General features: G+C 54.3%; 3 protein-coding genes across 17 annotated transcripts; 1 reads left to right on the top strand and 2 right to left on the bottom strand.

Moving 5' to 3' along the window:
• Positions 1 to 193: 193 nt before the first annotated feature.
• PLPPR2 (phospholipid phosphatase related 2) lies at positions 194 to 8,643 on the bottom strand. 6 transcript variants are annotated; one of them, XM_028521855.2, is made up of 10 exons: positions 8,481 to 8,643; positions 7,009 to 7,183; positions 6,225 to 6,304; positions 5,127 to 5,315; positions 4,867 to 5,002; positions 3,812 to 4,083; positions 2,658 to 2,834; positions 1,984 to 2,106; positions 1,621 to 1,672; positions 194 to 1,507 (listed from the first exon to the last, which is right to left on the bottom strand). In XM_028521855.2, exons 3-10 carry the CDS (start codon positions 6,288 to 6,290, stop codon positions 1,164 to 1,166), a joined length of 1,359 nt encoding a protein of 452 aa, XP_028377656.1. In that variant the 5' UTR covers positions 6,291 to 6,304; positions 7,009 to 7,183; positions 8,481 to 8,643; the 3' UTR covers positions 194 to 1,163. The 6 variants fall into 6 exon arrangements, with proteins under 6 accessions (XP_028377656.1, XP_028377659.1, XP_035890258.1 ...); XM_028521858.2 differs by having other exon boundaries at positions 2,000 to 2,106; XM_036034365.1 differs by lacking the exon at positions 8,481 to 8,643 and adding an exon at positions 8,421 to 8,444.
• CCDC159 (coiled-coil domain containing 159) lies at positions 8,601 to 15,730 on the bottom strand. 7 transcript variants are annotated; one of them, XM_036034369.1, is made up of 13 exons: positions 15,499 to 15,730; positions 13,724 to 13,842; positions 13,400 to 13,629; positions 12,646 to 12,679; positions 12,236 to 12,321; positions 12,065 to 12,146; positions 11,692 to 11,887; positions 11,064 to 11,131; positions 10,900 to 10,976; positions 10,432 to 10,553; positions 10,120 to 10,202; positions 9,347 to 9,460; positions 9,119 to 9,190 (listed from the first exon to the last, which is right to left on the bottom strand). In XM_036034369.1, exons 1-13 carry the CDS (start codon positions 15,501 to 15,503, stop codon positions 9,186 to 9,188), a joined length of 1,221 nt encoding a protein of 406 aa, XP_035890262.1. In that variant the 5' UTR covers positions 15,504 to 15,730; the 3' UTR covers positions 9,119 to 9,185. The 7 variants fall into 7 exon arrangements, with proteins under 7 accessions (XP_035890261.1, XP_035890263.1, XP_035890265.1 ...); XM_036034368.1 differs by lacking the exon at positions 10,120 to 10,202 and having other exon boundaries at positions 8,601 to 9,190; XM_036034370.1 differs by lacking the exons at positions 10,120 to 10,202; positions 13,724 to 13,842 and having other exon boundaries at positions 8,601 to 9,190.
• TMEM205 (transmembrane protein 205) lies at positions 15,677 to 18,269 on the top strand. Of its 4 annotated transcripts, none has more exons than XM_028520259.2 (4): positions 15,677 to 15,717; positions 16,438 to 16,546; positions 16,658 to 16,821; positions 17,915 to 18,269. In XM_028520259.2, the coding sequence occupies exons 2-4, from the start codon at positions 16,447 to 16,449 to the stop codon at positions 18,218 to 18,220; spliced, it is 570 nt and encodes a 189-aa protein (XP_028376060.1). In that variant the 5' UTR covers positions 15,677 to 15,717; positions 16,438 to 16,446; the 3' UTR covers positions 18,221 to 18,269. The 4 variants fall into 4 exon arrangements, with proteins under 4 accessions (XP_028376060.1, XP_028376062.1, XP_035890266.1 ...); XM_028520261.2 differs by lacking the exon at positions 15,677 to 15,717 and adding an exon at positions 15,840 to 15,884; XM_036034373.1 differs by lacking the exon at positions 15,677 to 15,717 and adding an exon at positions 15,867 to 15,990.
• The last annotated feature ends 1,384 nt before the right edge of the window (positions 18,270 to 19,653 follow it).

Raw genomic sequence — 19,653 nt, 5'->3', positions numbered from 1 at the left:
GAAACGTGGACACAGAGAGGTTAATTAACTTCCCTGAGGCCAAACTTTAAACCCAAGTTGCTGGCTCACAGCCTGACACTGCTTTTCTTCCACAATGGCCCTCAGAAACACTGTAACAATACACTCACACCTAGACCCACAGTTAAAGTCCTCCACACTCCAACACGCAGGGAAGGAAGGCATATGGCCAAACTTCTGTTACAAACAGGTCTTTATTAAAGGTGATGAGGAGGGGCAGGAAAGGGAGTTGGTGTCTCCTCTGCCCACTGCCTTTGGCTGCCCTCGGGGATGGGAAAGCCCTCTCTGCTCCACCCATGACCCCAAGATGGCACATTTACATGAGGCTGAGGCATGGGGGCAGTGTGAAGAACAGGGGTGGGTTCCGAGAAAAAAAAAAGTCCTTTGCCACAGCCCTAATATGTAGCAGAAGGGTTTGGGGTAACCTGGGCACAGGCAAAGGGAAACAGCACCCTGAACAAAACCTCTGAACTGGACACGCCCTGCATCGGTAGGGAGTTAAGAGGGACTGGGTGACAGGGTGCACATGGTGGAGGGACTGAGAGGGGAAGGGGTGCCCCAAGGATCCTGCCATGGGGGAGCCTGCCCCCCATCCTCTGGCTAAATTCTGATCCTGAGGAGAGAGTACCTGGTTACAAAGAATGACCCCAACTCCCTCCTCAATTTTGCACATACTTAGACATGGGCGGTCCCCCATTGGCTGGAATCATACCCACCCACCCTAGAAATTCTGAAAACCAAGGACTCCTATTGGTTGTTCATTTGCTGAACACTGGCTGTAGTTGCCCTCTTGCCTGAGGATACTAAGTGAGGAGGAGTCTCCTATTGGCTGGAGTAAACTCCTGTTGGTTAGAATTCAAAGAACTGGAGGCTCCCATTGGCTGGGCAATAGCCAATGGGGTCAGGATTTGGCCCTTAAAAGAGCAATTATAGGTGGCAAGGGCCCACCTCCCACTTATGCCCACTTGGATGTCCCAGAAGGCAAGAGAGGCAGGGAGTCCCCCAAATGTCCTTCCAGCCATCCTCTGATATCTGGGCCTGGCTGGTTTGGAGACGGGGGCTTTGGCACTCACATGGTGCACGCACACACACGTGTGGCAGGGGATAAATGAGAACTGGGCAGATTCTGGGTGGGTGGGTGGGCTTCACAGCAGGTGGTCACGGCTAGCAAACAGGTAAGGACTGAAGTTGTCCCGGTGGAAGGGGGAGGGATAGAGTCCACTAAGGGTATACAGGTCCCGCAGCAGGGGTGTGGGCAGCAGCAGTTTCCGGCCACGTCCACCACCCCCACCTGGCCCCCCAGGCCCAGGAGAGGAGGGTGAGGGGCCCTGGCTGGTGGGTGGTGCTGGCAGGGGCAGGGGCAGTGGCAGGGGCGTTGGCTCAGATCTCAACCGAGGGCGGGGCACACGGGGTGACGAACACATGGCTGGAGCCCTGGAGGACACGCAGCTTGGGATCAGGTGGCCACGGCGGGCGCAGTTCTGCGGCTCTGGGGATCAGAGATCAGGGAGTTAGAAAGCTTGGGGGGAGGTAAGATCTCAGGCAGTGACCACCACCTGGAAGTCCCCCCATTTACCCCACCCCCATTCCCTCGACACTCACTGGATGGGGTGAGCCGTGCCGGTGTCGAATGCGGCCTGCAGGCCTCGGGTTCCTGAGACAAAGAGGCAGAAGGATGGGGCTAGCAGTACCCTGGGACCCACCAACCACAACATAAGGGGGTCACTGGGCAGAGAGCCCAATGGAAAAGACAACCAGATTCTCAGGATTATCCATGCCCTCTTGGCAAGAAGAGGTGGGGCACACCTTTCTGTGGAACTGTCCCCCAGGTTTTATCTCCACTGAGATGAGTCATCCCCCAATGTCCTGAGACACCTCCCCTCCTTCTTGCCTGACTCCCTGCCTCCTTAGTCCCCCTCCACCCACCACCCTCTCCAGCCGGGAACAGTCCCCGGCCCCCCTTACCTGGGCTACACTTAACTTTTCGAGGGGGCTGTCCACGGTAGGGGCTTGGCTCAGGCCCTCCCAGGGGGAGAGCCTTCGGCTGGAGGGTGGCCGGCTCTGGAAGTTGTGCACTACGCAGGTGACCTGGGATAGAGGGAGAGAAGCAAGTTGACGCTCATCAGACAAGAGTGGTATAAATACCATCCCCATTTTTCAGATAAGGAAACCGAAGCTCAGGTTTTCAAAGACAACTAACAGTTTCATGGTATTTACCTTGTCCTTTTCACGTAACTAAGTAGCTATTATTATTTATTCCACTTGGCTAGAACTAGGAGGATGCAAGTAAGGCCAAGTTGTGCCAGGGCAGGATCTGATCCTGCCTTTATTTAAATTTTTGATATTTTTGCATTAACTTGATTGTTAAAAAGTTTCATTAAAACATTACTTATCTGAATTAGGGAGTGTTTTAGCACCCCTTTAAATGCTGCACTCAAAACTAGTACCTCACTTGCATCATCACCCTGATCCAGGTCCTGTTATCACATTTTACAGACGAATATGCAGATAAGGTAATGTTAAAGATCTTGTCGAGATCGCAAAGTTCACACCCTTCACAACCATGCAGCCCTCCCTCTGGGGCCAGAGAGACCTGGTGGAGGGTCTACCATGCCAGAATGGGTGCCAAGGGGGCTCACCAGAAAGGTGGCAATGGCCGCCCCAGTCAGGAAGCCGGCCAGCACATCCGACCAGTGGTTACGGTACTCCGCCACGCGGACCACACCCACCAGGAAGGCGGGGCACAGTAAAGCCAGGCAGAGCGACGGTTTGACAAGACGGGAGCCCTTCACCCGGAACACCAGTGTCACATACATCTGTGGGAACCAGAGACCAGTCAGAGTACACAGGCAGTGCCGTTGTGGAACCTAAGTGTCCACCGCATTTGGGGGTAGGGGGCATGACCAGAATCCCCAAGATCAGCGTTGTAGCTGGAGGATGTGGTCAGAGGCTCCAGGGAACAGAGCTAGAGGACAAGAGTTCAGGGGATGGAGTCAGGGACTCCCAGTGGGCCCTTATTGGGTTGGGGGTGTGGCCAGATCTCCAAAGAGCAGTGGAATTCTCGGGGGCAGTGCCTCCCAGAAACCAGTCACAGCTGGGGAAAGGCCTTTGCTGGGCTAGAGTGTGGCTGCAGAACCAGAGGGAGGAGTCGGGGGCCCAAGGGGCAGGTCCAGGAGCTCCAGGAAGTGGAATCCCCAAACTCGAGGGCACCACTGCCTGGAATAGAAACTGACACCCAAATTCCAGAAAAAAAAGAGTCCAAGCAACATGGGGTGTTACCAGGGAAAAGCAAGGCTAAGTCAGGAAATCCTAGCAGAGACAAGCCATGGGTGTGATCAAAACAATAAAGTCAGTAAAGTCCGGGGGCGGGGGGCGGGGCTTGAGAGCTCCAGGAAAGCCGATCCGCCCATTCTCCCAGCCAATATCCAGAACCTGTGGCATCCTGGGGACATGACTAGTCTCCAGACACAGTGTCTTGACCCCACAGGGCAGAGCCAACAGCCTGCACTGGGCGTGGCATTACTGGGTCAGGAGGAAGGGCCAGATACCAAAAGACGCAGTCTAGGACAGCGGTAGACTCAGACTGGAGGGAAGGGGTAAGAATGACCAGGGTCTAAGGGGAGAAGTCAGAGTTCCTTCTGGGCAGACTCCGCCTTATGGGAGGAGCAACAGCACCAGGGGTGTGGACTCATCCCGGAGGAAGAGGAGGCTCCAGCCCAAGTGGCCTCCTGCCTGCAGGCTGCCCCGCGAGGTCCCCAAGCTCCACTGCAGCGGCTCCCATTTTGGGGCTCACCGCTGTGTAGGTAACCGCGTAGGCGCAAAGGGCAGCGTCCTTGCAGGGGAAGGCGCGGCGCGCCGCGGCCACCAGGCTGGGGCTGCCAGCACAGGCACCCTGGTCGGTGACAAAGCGGTCAGGCCCTGGCCGGTCCGGTGAGGGAGGCAGGCAGCCCAGAGCCGTGTAATTGGGGCGGCACACGGACAGGAAGTGTGGTGTAGGGTTGCCGGTCACCACCTGCCCCGCGTTGGCGAAGATGGTCGTGGTGAAGAGGCCGAAAGAGTAGACCCCTGAGGATGGAGTGGAAAAGGGGGTTCATTTCCGGGATGCCGCAATGACCCTCCTTTTGTGAGCCCCCTTATGACTCATTTGGGCCCCTGTCTCCTTGTTCCTGTGACCACCATTACAGCACCTGGGACTCCCCTTAATGCTGTACCCCACTATAGCTGGGCTACCAAGATAGTACTGTGGGCCTCTTGCTTCTGTCCCTCTGAGGTTACCTCTATGTCAGAAATGGGCCCTGGCCTGCAACCCTGTTGTACCTGGGCTGGGACCCCTCAACAGCATTACATCAGTAGTGGACCCATGCCTGGGACCTCCTAAGACCACCCTGATGGCATTTCTGGTCCTCTTTATACCTGCCCTGGACTCGCTATTACTGAGTTACTCACGTTTCCTCTGGATCACCAATAAGCCAGAGCTAGACCTCTGGCCCAACATTATGGGTGAGCTGTGCCCCCTCCCCTACCTCATGGCGACCCCCTGTGTCTGGGAGTACATTTAAAGTGTAGCTGAGGTCTCATTTCCCATGGTGTTTGGCCTACACCTGTGTCCCCCTTTTCCAACTGAGATTCTCCTTGTGGCAATTTGGGGCCCTCATCTTACAGATGCCATTGTTACTTAGGCCCCATCCATGTCCCTAAAACCATCACGCGTGGCCTGAGTCCAAGTCCCTTTTTGCCCCTGAAGGCACCATCATAACAATTCTAGGCCCTTTTCCCTCTGGAATCCTGACTGTGGCTGAGCCTGGACCATATCCCTTTGCATGGCTGAACCCTAGCCCTGTCACTCACCCAGGAAGCGGACCAGCCTTCTCAGCGGGGGGCTGAAGCGGCAGCAGGCCCCAGACACAATGGTGCTCTCCCCAATGATGGGGATGGCTGAGGGTGGTGCGGGGAAAAAGGCACGTGCCAGCTCCCCCAGCAAGATCTGTGGGCGAGACCAAAACAGGGTCTTCCTGGCCTTCAAGCCCAGCCTCCTACCCACCTCCCCCTGATCTTTCTGCCTCCTAGGAGGTTCTCCCACAGTCCACCAAGGCTACCCCCAATCTCACCGTGAGGGTGGGCCCAGCGGTGACCAGAGCATAGATAAGTGCAGGAGGTGCTCGGCTGGCAGCCTCAGGCCCTGGATAGGGCTTGGCGTAAGTACTGTCATAGCAGAAGAAGCCCTGGGTGTGCACAGGAAAGGTGTCTGTGAACTCCAGGCGGTAAGCGAGCAGGACCACCACACCCAGCAGCACCGACTGCCGCCCAGCCAGGATGGAGAGAAAGACGGAGAGAGACAGAGAAAGGAGAGAAGGTCAGGCCTGAGCTGGGGATGTGGACACACACACACACACAGACATGGAGAGAGACAGAGTGGAGGGGAGTGATCAAGACTGAGGGAGATAAATGGAGTAAAAGTGACAGAGAGGTGGGGAATGGGGCCAGAGAAGTGTCAAGGCCTGGGAGACACACAGCAAGAGATGGAAATGGAGATAGAATCGAGAGGAGAGGAGAGGAGAGGAGAGGAGAGGAGAGGAGAGGAGAGGAGAAGAAAGAGAAGGAGAAGGGACTTGAACAGTAGAATACAGTAGAATAGTAAGACAAGGAGAGAGGAAATGAGGTTGGGGCAAGAGAGTGACGACATGCCTGAGATCTGACCAGAGAGAGAGATCCAGAGAAACGAGTCTGGATGGAGTGACAGCACCAGGGAAAAAGAATCAACACTACTAGTAGGACGAGCAGCTACTGCAGGTATAACCCTTACTGTGGGCATGGTGTCATGCTAAACCTCTTCTGTGAATGAATACATATTACCTTCTAAGTATGCCTGTTTGACAGAAGCAGAAACTGAGGCTTAGGAGGATATGTGACATGCCCAGAGTCCCAAAGTAAGGTTGGGAACAGCGGGATTGGAACCCTGAGTGCCACTTCTGAGCCCAAGCTTATACTCACATCTCAAGAGAAAGGGAACTGTGCTCTCATCCCTCAGAGACAGGGAGTGAGAGATCAGGGAGAGAGAGGACAGGACTGGAGTCAGGACGATGGAAAAATGGGTTTAGGTAGGGACCTGGCAAGGATGAGGGAGGCTGCGGTTGGGTAGGGGGGGAGAGGAAGACAGGCACACCCTCTCCCCACTGAGGATCTGAACAAGGTACTGGGCTCCTCACCTCTACGAAGACAAAGCAGGGAATGATGGAGAAACTCCTCTTCAGCTGAGGTCTCCCTCCCGCCATGGTGAAGGCCCAGCCTGTGGAGGTGGGGAGGGAGTGGAGTGGCCAGGGTGGGGCCCAGGGGGAGCAGGGGTAACTGGACCCTGTAGAGTCCTTTGGCCATGCCTCTGCATACCCAGGTCTTAAACCCTGCCCCTGCCCATGGGAGACACTAGCCTCCCCTGACACGACCTGCTCAGCCCAGGCTATTGCAGGGCAGGGTGGGGACCCCAGAAAGAGATCCTCTAGTGGTTTTCACCCCCTACAACCTACATAGGAGATTCTGACCCCACACCTTTTAGGAGGGACTCTCCTCCCTACCAAGCAGGACCCCTCCCCTTGGCCTGTAGAAGAGAATTCTCCAGCTTAATGGGGACAGCTCCCCATGGAGGAGAATCCATTTAGAAGGGTCCTTATCCCTCATCAGTTTTTAGGGGACCCCATCCTCTTTCCCCACATGCTTTACAGAAAACCCCATGCTCCATGTCCCCACCCCTGTCAGGCCCCTCCCCCGAGCCACTCCCTCCATGGCCCACAAGGGCCTTTCTCCTGTCCCTATGGTTTGTGGCTGATGGCCAGGCCCTCCTCTCTCAGCTGCCTCTCCCTCTCTACCTTCTTTCAGCCCATATGCCTCCCTGTGTCATTAGGGGCCATCTGCTCACCATGTACGCCCCCCTACCCCCAACACTGAAGGGCTAACGGAGTCACAAGTGCATGACCCATTCTCCCAGCCTGGCCTCACCTGTGAAAGAGCGCTATGGCTTCCCACAGGCGGCCACCACGCCCATGGACTCAGAGCCGCTCCTGGAAGCCAGCAGGGCAGTGACGGTCACCCCCATTGCACAGATGTGGAAACTGAGGCGCAGACAGGTGAGGGCAGGCACTCTGGGTCCAGTGCTCCATCCACAAGGCTTGCTCTTCAGTGTGACATGTGGGGTGAGGGTCGCTAGAGGTCCCAGATGTCTACCTGGCCACAGCCCCCTCACTCTCCCAAAGACACAGTCACTCGCACTGGCACCCCCAGAACACACAACTCAGCCACAGCTTCCATCCCAATCCCGCCACCCTTGACCTTGGCCCAGCATTCATCCGTCTCACCAACATGGACCAAGTAAGTGCCTGCTGCATTCCAGGTACTGTGCTGGGTGCCAGCCTTGAGGTGAACAAGGCAGGCCCCCTCTTTCAGACAGGTGCCCAACACCCACCACACACTTAACTGCATACTCGTACACACACATGGCACAGTATGCACACAGCCTGTCACAGACACCCACACAGATCAAACAATTCCCCAAACCCCCACCTAACACACAGCCACAGGGACACAACAGGAAGTCCTCCACATACCTCACAGCTCCACACACAGCCCCACAAGAGCCCGCACCCCTCAGGGATGTGGACTCAGGGCTGCTAACACACTTAAGAGTAACATCAAAAAGAGAGTCACCACACACAAGGGGGGGTCACAGGACCAGTCATAGTGTCACACCCCCAATTACAAGGCATTCAGTGACAACTACACATATTAACAGTTCACATCCACACTGACAGCCATAGGAGAGCCACACGGAGACACAGTGCTATCCACTACCACAATCACATGGTCACACAGGGGCACATACATGGACCATGATGGATTCACACACAGCCACACAAGAAAGACACATGATCACAGCCACACACTAGAATGCAAAAATGGCTCTCTCCCACACAGGCAGAAGGAACACACAAGAACAGCCACACGATGACAGTCATACACACAACCACAGATACCAAGACAGTCACACAATCACAATGATAGCCATTACAACGACACAGCCACACACATATAACATCAGTGATACCCACGATGACAGCCACACAATGACAGCCACAGGAGACAAGCACACACACGCACCACACAGACACTCCAGAAGCCACACAATCACAGCTATACAGGCACATAATGACAGTTACACAACCACACACTGACACATAATGACAACAGTACAGTCCTGGTCACACTCACCACCACCGCTTGGCTTGTCAAGCCCGGGGTCCCCTCCCCATGCTCCTCTCCCCTAGCCCAGTCCCCAAGCTCCAGCTCCCCTCCCCCTCTCCACGCGGACCCGCAGGGGACCTGACCAACTGGATCCGAACCCGGGCCGGACAAACCAAGGGTGGAAGCTCTCAAGAGAGGGTACAGGGGGGGTGCTTCAAGCCCCTCCCCCTCACCGGGTCAAGGGTGCTGCTGCCTGAGCTCGGGTTCCGCCTAGACGTCACCAGCACGGCACAACGGACAGACGGACGGCTAGCCCAGCGGGCAGGCGGAGGTACAAATGAAGATGCAGTCGGTCTGATCCGACTCCTCGCCGCGCAGACTCCGTGGAGGAACGAGGGGCGGGGCCTTTGGGAAGTCTTATTTGAATGATGATGTGGGCGGGGCCTCGCAATGGTTATTATCATGATACGAGGAGGGGCCTCGGATGTTCTTTGGGGCGGGGCATGTAAGAACAGATGGGGAAAATGAAGGCTGGAGGTTGAGAGGGTGGACTCCGGGTGAGGGGAGGTGCTGAGGGTGAAGAGGGCGGAGTATCAGAGTGTGACCCTGGGTCACCAAGCTCTCTCTTTGGGCCTCAGTTTTCCCATTTAGGCAGTAGGGGCAGCAGTGTGAAACAGCCTGTCTGGCCACTCATATCTGGACAGACCAACCTCTGACCTGTCCTATACTAATCTGGCTTCACACAGTCCCCTGACCCTAGGCCCACACATCCCAAACAAGCTGGGGTCTCCTGTCTCTCCCCAATACTGGGGAGTAAATGGGGGTGGGTCACTCTCAGGCACAAGAAGCAGCAGGTACAACAGTCCACAGGTGGAGGAGGGTCTCTGCTAGTTTATTTTCTCTCTGGTGGGGTCTCCGGGGAGAGCAGCCCCTGCTGCTCAGGCTGTGGGAAAGAAAATGAGTAAGGGCCAGGTCTGGTCCAGGGGACCCCAGGGCTGGTGGGAGGAGCCCAGGGTTGGGAGCTGGGAGGGTCCCTACTGTGGGATTCCAGGGCTGGCCTGGAAGGGCAGGGGCGGGTGGAGCAGGGGAGGATACACACCTGGTGGGAAGGAGTGGCTTTTGCTGAACGGGGGCTGGGAAGGGTCCTGGTCTGAGTCTGAGTCCGAGTCCCAGGAGGGGTGTGGAGGGCTCAGGCATCGGTGTTCCTTGTAGCCTGCAGGAGGAACAGGTGCTATTCTGACTCTCCATGCATCAATCCCGAATGTGACCCCTGAAAAACCTCTGCATATGGGTCAGTGTCCCTTGATCACGTCCTTTGAATGTAACTCAACGTGACACCAAAGTATGACCTCAATGACCCTTGAATTTTACTCCAATGATCCTTAAAAAAGACCCTGGTGACCATGAGTGACCCTTGGGTGAAATCTCCAGAGACTTTTTAATGTGACCCCAAATTAAAACCCAACAGATGTGACCTCCAAATATGGAGGGGGGAGAGGGGTTTAAGGGGATTAAATGGTAATGGAAAAAATACAATAAAGATTAAATTAAAAAAATAAAAACAAAGGCAAATATGGCCCTGGCTGGTATGGCTCAGTGGATTGAGTACCAGCCTGTGAGCCAAAGGGTCACTGGTTTGATTCCCAGTCAGGGCACCTGCCTGGGTTGAGGGTGAGGTCCCCAGTGGGGAGTGTGGGAGAAGCAACCACACACTGACATTTCTCTCCCTCTTTCTCCCTCCCTTCCCTTCTCTCTACAAATAAATAAAATCTTAAAAAAACACACACAAATATGGCCTTTGAACATGACCTCCATGGGTAAAGTTGAAGAATGACTCCCCCCAACCCTGAAGCACAGCTCAGCCCCCCTCACCCCTGAGGCTCGCAGCCCTGGGGCGGACCCCCGAGGAAATGGTGAGGCCATCAAAAGAGTTCTGCAGCATGTGCACAGCAGACCTGCAGGAAGATGGGGAGCTGGGAAGCCCAGGTGACTCTGGACTGCTTGATGCTGGGGTAGGGGTGCTGTTGGGGGTGGCAGTGGCAGAAGGGAGTCCTGGTTGGGGATGGACATCTAAACTCAGATGATTTCCAGGTTTGGTGGTCACTGCTTGATCAGATTGGTAGCAGGGCAGGCAGGGCAGATAAGGGTCAGGGGTCATAGGTCAGAGTGGGAGCTGGGCATCACCATATGTCACTCAGCTCCTTCTGGAGGTCACCCCTCCAAGAACCATTGCCTCCTGATGGCATCTCCTCTGTCTCCAGCCAGTTGGATGTCTCATACCCCTGCTGTTTCATCTTGGTCAAGACCTAGGGCCCAGAGAAGGGTGGGGGCGATGAGAGAAGAGCAGCAGTAATAGTAACGATGGTGTAAGGTGATCATTACATGGCACTTATTATGTGTCAGGCTGCCTTCAAAGGGCCTAAGAGTTCGTGCAGCTGCTTCTTCAGGTAGGGATGTGTTGTTATACCCACTACACACATGAGGAAACCAAGGCCCCAGAGAGGTGAAGAAACTTGCCCACAGTCACACAGCAGTAAGTAGCAGAGCTGAGATTTGGGCCCAGGCTTTCTGGTCGAGTCCAATGATGAAGGCTGGGCCGGCAGAGATCCCCATACCCCAACTCCCGTGGGGTCCCTTGTCCTCCCCTCTCACCTTACGGCACTTCACCTGGGTCTTCTGCATCTTCTGGATGTTCACCAAGTTCTCAGTGATCTCCTCCTCCTGTGCCTCTGTGAGGGGAGGGAACTCAGGGGGGCCAGACAACAGAAGGACAACCCCCCATCCCCCACCCCCAGCTGTGGGCTGCAGGCACTCACGGAGCTTCTGATAGATGAAGGTCACCTCCTCCCGAACCAGCTCCAGCTCCTCCCACAGGAATTTCTTGCTGAGGGGGTAGTGCAGCCTAGACCTACAGCCCTTGCCCGGCCCCTGGCCTCCTGGCCTCCCAATTTGTCCACCTGCCTCCTCCATCTTCCATGTTCCCATCTGTTCAATCACTCATCCCCATAGGCTCCGCCCCCCCACCTGCCCACTCACCTTTCCTCTCCAACTTCTATTCCCCCACCTCCCCCACTAGCCCCCAGTCCTCTCCTCCTAACCTCTAGCCTCCAATTCCCTCAGCCTCCCATTGCCTCCATCTCCCCACCTTCTGCCCTCCTGTCCTCCCATATCCCCAGACTCTGCCCCCTTCAACCTCCCCATCTCTCAGCTTCTTGCTCCCCTGGGCTCCCTCTCATTCCACCTCCGGCTTCCTGTCCTCCCTGCCTTCTGGCCTCCCCATCTCCCCCACCCCCCAACACACTGCCTCCTGTCTTACCCCATCACCCCTTCCTCTTGTGCCCCAAGCCATCCATCCCTCTTACTCAGGCCTCTCCCCTTTCCCCCATTCTGGCCAGCCTGCCTTCCCTCCCACAGAGTTCAGGCTCCCTCTCTGGCAACACCCACCTGTCTCGGATCTCCTGGGCCAGCAGCTGCAGGCAGCGGGTAGTACGGGCCTGCTGCACCTCCTCACTGTCCCGCAGGGTCTTCTGCAGCCCCTCCAGGCCTTCTGCCAGGGCCCCATACAGCTCTTGCTGTCCCTGCTCCGTGTTCCACTTGTTTCCATCCTTCTCTTTCTGCCGACTCGTGGGGCACAGGACTTCTACAGAGAGAGTGGGAACTTGACTAAGGCCAAAACAAACCAAGCTCAGCTTTGAACACACCTTGCCTTAGCGTGGCGGGATCCTGACCCTGAACTCAGACTCACCCACTTCTCTCACTCTGACCCAGCTGACCCTGACAGCCTCTAGCCTGACCTTGACCCTAGGCCAATCCTCACCTTCAAGCTGTTGGATCTTGATTTGCTGCAGGCAGCTCTCCTTCTCCAACATGGTCACTGAGTGATTTAGGAACTCGAAAGCCTGTTGGGGAAGAGGTCCTGCCTGGAGGAGGAAGGGAGACAGAAGATAGGGAGAGATTGCTGGGGGCAGGGCTGGCTCAGGAAGCTAACCTTGGTCTGGGCCTGTAGCTGGTTCTTGAGTGCCTCCAGTTCGCATCTCAGGAGCTTCTGCGTGTCAGGAATCATGGTGGACTTAACTGTGAGCAGAGTTATCGGTCAGCCAGGCTGGGAAGGGTGGGGTCAGGGGCAAGGTCAGGGTAGTGGTTAGAGGCTCAGGGTAGGGGTAAAGTCAGGGGACAAGGTCAGGAGCAGGCATTGACCAAGGCTGTGGGTAAAGGCAACAGTAAGGGTCAAGGTCAGAGACAGGGATGGAAGGTAGGGTCAGGGGCAAGAGTCAGCTGATGCTGAGGCAGGACTGAGTGGGTGGCAATGGCAGGATTCCACAAAGGACGGAGCAGAGGGTAAAAGTCAGAACCAGCAGATCTCCCACACACAGTCTTGTTGGGAGGAAGGGTTCTCACCTTTGACTTTGGCAGAGTTGGTCTCCAACGGCTTCTAGGGTAGGGGAATATGAGGACAGTAGAAATTCATCCCAGGACTGCCTCCTTGCTCACCCTAACCCAGTGTGGGGGGTTTGGAAATGAGTTGGGTCCCACACCCTGAGTGCAGGCAAAGCTGCCTTGAGGCACATGTGTGCATTCCTCTCTGGCCCATGCATGCTCAGAAGTGCATTTATGTGGCTTGTATCCTGCATGTGTGTGCCTCTGGGCTGCCCCTGACAGCACACACATGCAAAGCCCTGTCTCTGGCCTGGGATCAGGAAATGGCCCTCCTCCTTAGGGGCAAATGACATTGACAATGTCTGCAGGCAGCACCGATAGCAGTCATACATAATCGTGCCTAATTCCACGACAACCACAGCCACATGGTCACAACCCTGGGCACAGCCATGCACTCTAAGTCATAAGACCCAGGGCACTCACTCACACTTGTTTCCAGTATATAACCAGACACAAACACACAGGCAGTTATACCCAGAGACAATACAGACTAGACTCCAGTAAGACACACAATCCCATATCCATTTCATTCATTCCCTCATCCATTAATACACTTTCATTGCAGGCCTGCTGAGTGCTGGGAGGTGTTCTGGGTGCTGAAGACACATGGTGGGAGGGTTCTTGAGGAGGACCACCCTGCCTCCAAACCCCCTCCCTGGGCCCCACAGCAATAGATTGCAGTGCAGCAGGAAGGGGTTTCCCAGGTGGGGGTGACCTTAGTGATGCTCTGACGCTTCTTCACCAGTTCCTGGTCATTACAGTGCTCCTGCAAGGAGTCTGAGTTGGGCAAGGGGGGATACCCATTCGACCGAGGCCCTGAGTCCCTCCCTCGCTTCCAGTCTATACTCGTCACTGTGTTCTCTGAAGCTGCTGGCCCCAAGGTCTCTAGTTCTGGGCTTCTGGACCAGTGAGTTGTACAGTCCAAGGTCTTGTCCAGGGAAGAACCTGTGGGTAGGTGAGTGAACACTCCCTGAGGGCTAGCCCAGAGCACCTCCAGCCCCTCCCAGCTCCCCAGCCCTGGAGCAGCCCCTCAACGAACCCCAGTAGTTGTCACACTTCCCGTTAGCAAGCAAATAAAAGTTGGAGGACGAGGGAGATGAGCAGTAGCAGGGCACAGAGTAGTCAGGGTCCCGGGATATGCCGGCCAGAAGAGGGTCGCTTTGAGTAGGGAGGACAGGGGGCTGCACTGAGACAAGCCCCAATGTCCTGACACTCCCAGACCCTCCCTGACACCCCAGAGAGGCCTCCTTAATACAGAGCCTCTAGCCACGGTAGGAGCAGGATGAAAGATGGTCCCAGCCCCAGGGGTTGCGCTGGGCAGTGAGAAAGACCCAGAAGACCCCACAGGAGAAAGTGAGGCCTCAGAAGGGTCTAAAAGAAAAAAGATCTTGCCCTAGCTATTGTGACTCAGTGGATTCAGTGCTGGCCTGCAAACCAAAAGGTCACTGGTTCGATTCCCAATAAGGGCACATGCCAGGGTTGCAGGCCAGGTCCCCACTGGGGACATGCAAGAGGCAACCGATAAATGTATCTCTCAGACGTCGATGATTTTCTTCTTTTCTTTCTCCCTCCCTTCCCCTCTCTCTAAGTAAATAAATAAAATCTTTAAAAAAGAAAAGATCTTAACATTGGGCCCAACAGGAAGAGCTTTCCCAGTAGGAAACAGCATGTGCAAAAGCTTGGAGGTGTGGAACCATGTGCTCTATGATCATAAATTCAGGTTGGAGACAGAGTCCCAGAGGGAGGCTTAAGCAAGGCATTGAAAGTCAAGCAGGGGAGTTAAGACCTGGCTCCCCAGGTAAATGGGAGCCATAGTGTATCAACAGGAGAGGCAGGGCGTATCTAGTCAATAAAGTAGCTAAATTGGGGTCCGGGCCCATAGTAGGTGAGGCTGGAAACAGGAAAGAAGTCAACTCTGTATTTCATATCCACAGCCCCCTACCTGCACTTTCAGTGTAGTCAGGGCTGGCACAGAGTCACCTGGGGCAGGACTCTGGAAAAACTTCCAGTGAAGGGCATCCTGCCCTTGGTCACACTCAGCCAGAAAGACCATGCTCTAGGCATTTCTGTTCTACCCTTGCTGACCCCCTGGTGTCCTTCCTCTGCCCGGTCCTCCTAGAAGATTCCTACATACCTTTCAAAACTCCCACTCAGCATTTCCTCTGTAAAAGTTTCCTTAACCCTTTTTTAAGCTTATATTTTCTGAGCACCTCACTGAATGCTGGGCACCACCCTCAGCACTCTTTGGTTCTTCATACCTATCCTGTGACAAAGGAGTTATTATTGTTCTGCCTTAAATGCTCTAGACTACTTTTTCAAGAGGCACTGGAGACCCTCCAGGTGGAGGGCTTGGGTTCAAGTCCTAGCTCTGCCCCTTCCCAGCTGTGTGATGTCAGAGGAGTTACTGAACCTTTCCCTGCCTCAGTGTTCCCCCCTATGAAAATGGGATGTCAAACTACCACATTATTGAGTTGCTGTGATTAAGTAAATTAATCCATACCAGTGTCTAACATACACAAGTGGGAAACTCAGTGTATGTTCTTGAACGTCACGCTGAGAATTTGGGACCTGGGGACCATAGGAGCCCTGAGATGATTGGAGGGGTAAAGGGAAGACACTTTCTGAGTGCCAAGTGCCGGCAGATGCCCAGTCGAGCACCCCTCCCTCTCCGCCTCCCACATCAGTTGTTCCTCACGAAGCCCCTCCTGGGAGAATTCTTGGGAGTGGGGGCGGGGTCATTAGCCAGGGCCCCGCCTCCCGGGGCTGTGAATCCCGCACCCGTCCGGCTCCCGACTCCTTTCCATCCCCACCTACCACATACCACCTGCTCAAGCTCTCCCATCAAGGACCGCGAAGCCTGTCCCCAGCTGTGACGCTAAAATTTGATCCTGTGGGACACCATCCCCTTAAACCACGCTGAGCCCGGAGGTAGTCATAGAGAGGGGTGGGGCTGGCTTTTAGCTCCGCCCCCTCCGATGCAACTCATTGGCGCCTTTCCTCTTCCGCAGATCTTAGGAGCCGCCGTGTAATTGGGTAAAATTCTGGTGAGGGGGCGGGAGTTTAGTCTGGTTTCTGCTAAACGTATCCAATAGGGCGGTACAGGAGGCGGCAGATTACGATTGGATTGGCCTCAGGTATAGTTGGGAGGCGGGACGAGCTCTTGGTCCCATGAGGAGAAGTAGTGGAGGAGGTCCGCAGGGGTAAGGTAACCAGCCCTGCCCGCCTGGCTCCAGAGATCCAGCTCCAGGGTCTCTGGTCTCGGACTTCTGAGTGTTGCGGTTTGAGGTCCTGATTTCTACCGGTGGGGTCGATGTCTTCGAGATAAGATTTGGGGGTTTCTCGGGATTAAATGGAGTCTCGAGGAGTACTTTGGGGATCTTCATAGCGATATCTGAGATCTTGCTATGGGAACTGGAGTCTTTGCTGTTAGAAATGAGACCCCAAAGTGATATTTGGGGGTCACTGAGGTGATCGCTGAAGATCTAGGGCTACGAGCTTGAGGTCCTGGGGCCGAAATTTGGGGATGTCAGAGGTGGAATGGATGTTGGGGTCCAGAGAGCCTGAGATCTTGAGGGCTGACGCTTAGCCAGAGATGGAGTCGGGGGTTGTTGCTGGACTGCTGAGTCTTCCCCACCCCCATTCTTGGTCTGCTGACCCTGACTATCTGCTGGGTTGGCCTTGCGCAAGCCCACAGGGTCTGAAGGCTATGTACCCTGTAGTAAAGCACTGAGCTACCCTGTGCCTCCTTCCCAGGCGTGCAAGATGGAGGAAGGCGGGAACCCAGGAAGCCTGACTAAGGTGGTCCATCTACTGGTCTTGTCTGGGGCCTGGGGTATGCAGCTGTGGGTGACCTTCATCTCAGGTAGGGACCCTCCGTCTGGACATCATGGATACTCAGGGTGGGGACAGGAAGGAGAGGGAAATCTGGAGAATCCTAGCAGGCTAACAGGTGTGTGTCCCCTGCACCCCACAGGCTTCCTGCTTTTCCGAGGCCTTCCCCGACATACCTTTGGTCTCGTGCAGAGCAAACTCTTCCCTTTCTATTTTCACATCTCCATGGGCTGTGCCTTCGTCAACTTCTGCATCTTGGTTCCACAACACACTTGGGCTCAAGTCACATTCTGGGAGGCCAGCCAGGTATGCAGACTTGGGCTTCATTACCCTCTGAAGACTCATTCTCAGGACCCCGCTGAGCACCTACTGCTACACCTTTGTGAGGATTAAAGAAACAAACAAAAACTTGCCCCTTCTTCCCTGTGGATACAAAGCTGGGCTCTGGCTACCCTCGAGCAGTGTGCAGCCTGCACAACCATTCCCAGCAGCCCTGTCTGTCACCCAGTACCTCTCAGCTGGCTGTTGCTCCCTCTCCTCCCTCTGGTTGGGTCTGCTGCCAAGCTGTAGTGACTCAGCTGGGCTGGGGCACTGACCCCAGTTCATTGTTTAAAAACTAGCCTGGTTGGGAATTTACAGCCCCCCCACCCCCATTCACACATTTTCCCAGCCACCAGGCAAGGGACCATTTCTGCATCTCATATTTCTCTTTAAAAAAAATTATTGTTGTTCAAGTACAGTTGTCTGCATTCACCCACCCCCACCCCCCACTCCCCCCACATGCACCTCATATTTCTCTATCCTGCCCTCCCTCTGGCCCCATTATGTTCCTCAGATGTGGGCAGGTAAAGCCTGACGGGGGTTTCAAGAATAATCCCATAGACAGGAGAGGATTATGGGTAACCAGAACTTTAAGGACTTTTTATTCACTCCCTGTGGGTCCAATATCAGTTTCTGGGGTCTGGCCTGGATCCACAGAAGTGACAGGCCCTGTCTTAGGCTCTCTGTTTTGGGGGAATGAGGGGACAGTAATTGTGCTTTGTCCTAATTTGAAAAAAGAGGTTCTGCTCCAAGGTATCCTCAGTTTGTGGGAACAGGGGAGAAGAGGAGACAAGGCTGTGTTTTGGAAACTTCCAGTCTGTCAGAAGAGGGAAGGCTCAAAAGGTTTTAGGGGCATAGAGGAGATGGTGATATGGAGCTTTTCCTTCCAGTTTCAGGGTGTAAGCTGGAGCTCTGGTTGGGGCCCCTAGTCTGGATTTGGGAAAGGAGTGGGAGGCCTGGCTTTGACCCTGTGCTGTCCCCCATCCCCTGCTGAACTTTGAAGATTCAGAAGGACCCTCTGGAGGGCCCCTTCTGCCTCCCAGGCATGGCTCACCTTCTCCTCCTGCTACCTCTCCAGCTCTGCCTGCTGTTCCTGAGCCTCACGCTTGCCACTATCAACGCCCGTTGGCTGGAACCCCGAACCACAGCTGCCATGTGGGCCCTGCAGACCATGGAGAAGAAGCAGGGCCTGGGTGGGGAGGTGCCAGGCCGCCACCAGGGCCCCGACCCCTACCGCCAGCTGCGGGAGCAGGACCCCAAGTACAGTGCCCTCCGCCAAAAATTCTTCCACTACCATGGCCTGTCCTCCCTTTGCAATCTGGGCTGCCTCCTAAGCAATGGGCTCTGTCTTGCAGGCCTGGCCCTAGGCCTCAGGAGCCTCTAGCACTCACTGCTGGGGCCCCAAATGTCAATAAACCCTTCTTTGGAAATGGCTGCTGTTATATTTCTCCAACCGAGAAGAAGGGGGAAGGGTGGTGGACAAGCTCCACAGCTGAGGGTCTCCCTTTATGTATTCACAAGGCATGATTTGGAGCATTAGCTATTGCAGCTCCTAAGGCTTCCTATAGTAGTGCCCATTTACTGAGCACCCACGGTTACCAGGCATGGAGGTCATCATTGAACATACCAGACATTATTGTAACAATAGCTGGTTCTGATCCCTAGGGGACAAGCATATTTTTCACCCCATTGACCCTGAAGGTGACCATGTGACTTGCTTTGGCCAATGAAATATGAGCAGAGATCCCACCAGCCTTTTCCAAAGGGAAGGGTGCAATGGTCCCCTTCTTATCCATGGGAAATATATTCCAAGATCCCTAGTGGATGCCTGAAACCATGGATAGTACCAAACCCTATATATACTATGTTTTTTTTCCTATACATACACACCTTTTCAATTAAAGAAAGCACTTTATGGCTTCTCTGGTATATCTGAGTTGCCAGCATCACTACTTTTGTGCTTTAGAGTCATTATTAAATAAAATAAGGGTTACTTGAACACTAGTACTGTCACACCATAATTGATCTAGTAACTTGGATCGCTACTAAGTGACTAACAGGTGGGGAGTGTTCACAGCATGGATATGATGGACAAAGGGGTGATTCATGTCCAGGTGTGATGAAGAAGGACAGTGCCAGATTGCATTATGCTATTCAGAATGGTACACAATTTTAAACTTATAAATTGTTTATTCCCAGAATTTCCACCTGATATTTTCAGACCTTGGTTGACTGGGTAACAAACCACGGAGAGAAAACTGTGGATAAAGAAGGACTACTACACAAGCCAGTGCATGATTCTTAACATTTTCCCTCCTCCAGAATGACCAGTGTGAATGAGAAGCAAACCTTAGGTGCTGAGTGCTATGGGAGTTTGGGAGCTGCTTGTTACTGAGCATAGACCAGTCCTTCCTAACTGATGCATGTCATGTTCATCCTCATGGCAGTCCTTAGAGACACCTGCTATTCCCATGAAGCTATGGGACTCAGAGAAGTTGAGCAAGTGGCTTCAGGTGGAGTTGTTGGGATTTGAACACCAGTAAGCCTGAACTATTATAATGACAGATCCTCTCCTAGCATAAAGAAAACTCTAGGACCTCAGCTGGGGCAAGATGTGCCAAATTTTCTCTCTCTGTGATTTCAGTGAAGGGGCTGCCCCTCTCTGAGACTCAATTCCCTTATCTGTAAAAACGGAATTAATTCCCAGGGCCCTTAAGAGTATTTGGCTAGGGGATCTAGCCCACATTAGGGTCAGGCACTGCAATTTACAAACAGTAATTCAGACCAGAACCTGCACACACCCTGTAAGGTGGAGAC

Source organism: Phyllostomus discolor, chromosome 8 (genome assembly GCF_004126475.2).
Source record: "Phyllostomus discolor isolate MPI-MPIP mPhyDis1 chromosome 8, mPhyDis1.pri.v3, whole genome shotgun sequence".
Classification (NCBI taxonomy): Eukaryota; Metazoa; Chordata; class Mammalia; order Chiroptera; family Phyllostomidae; genus Phyllostomus; species Phyllostomus discolor.
Note: the sequence above shows the minus strand (reverse complement) of the source record. Positions and strands in the feature narration are given on the sequence as shown.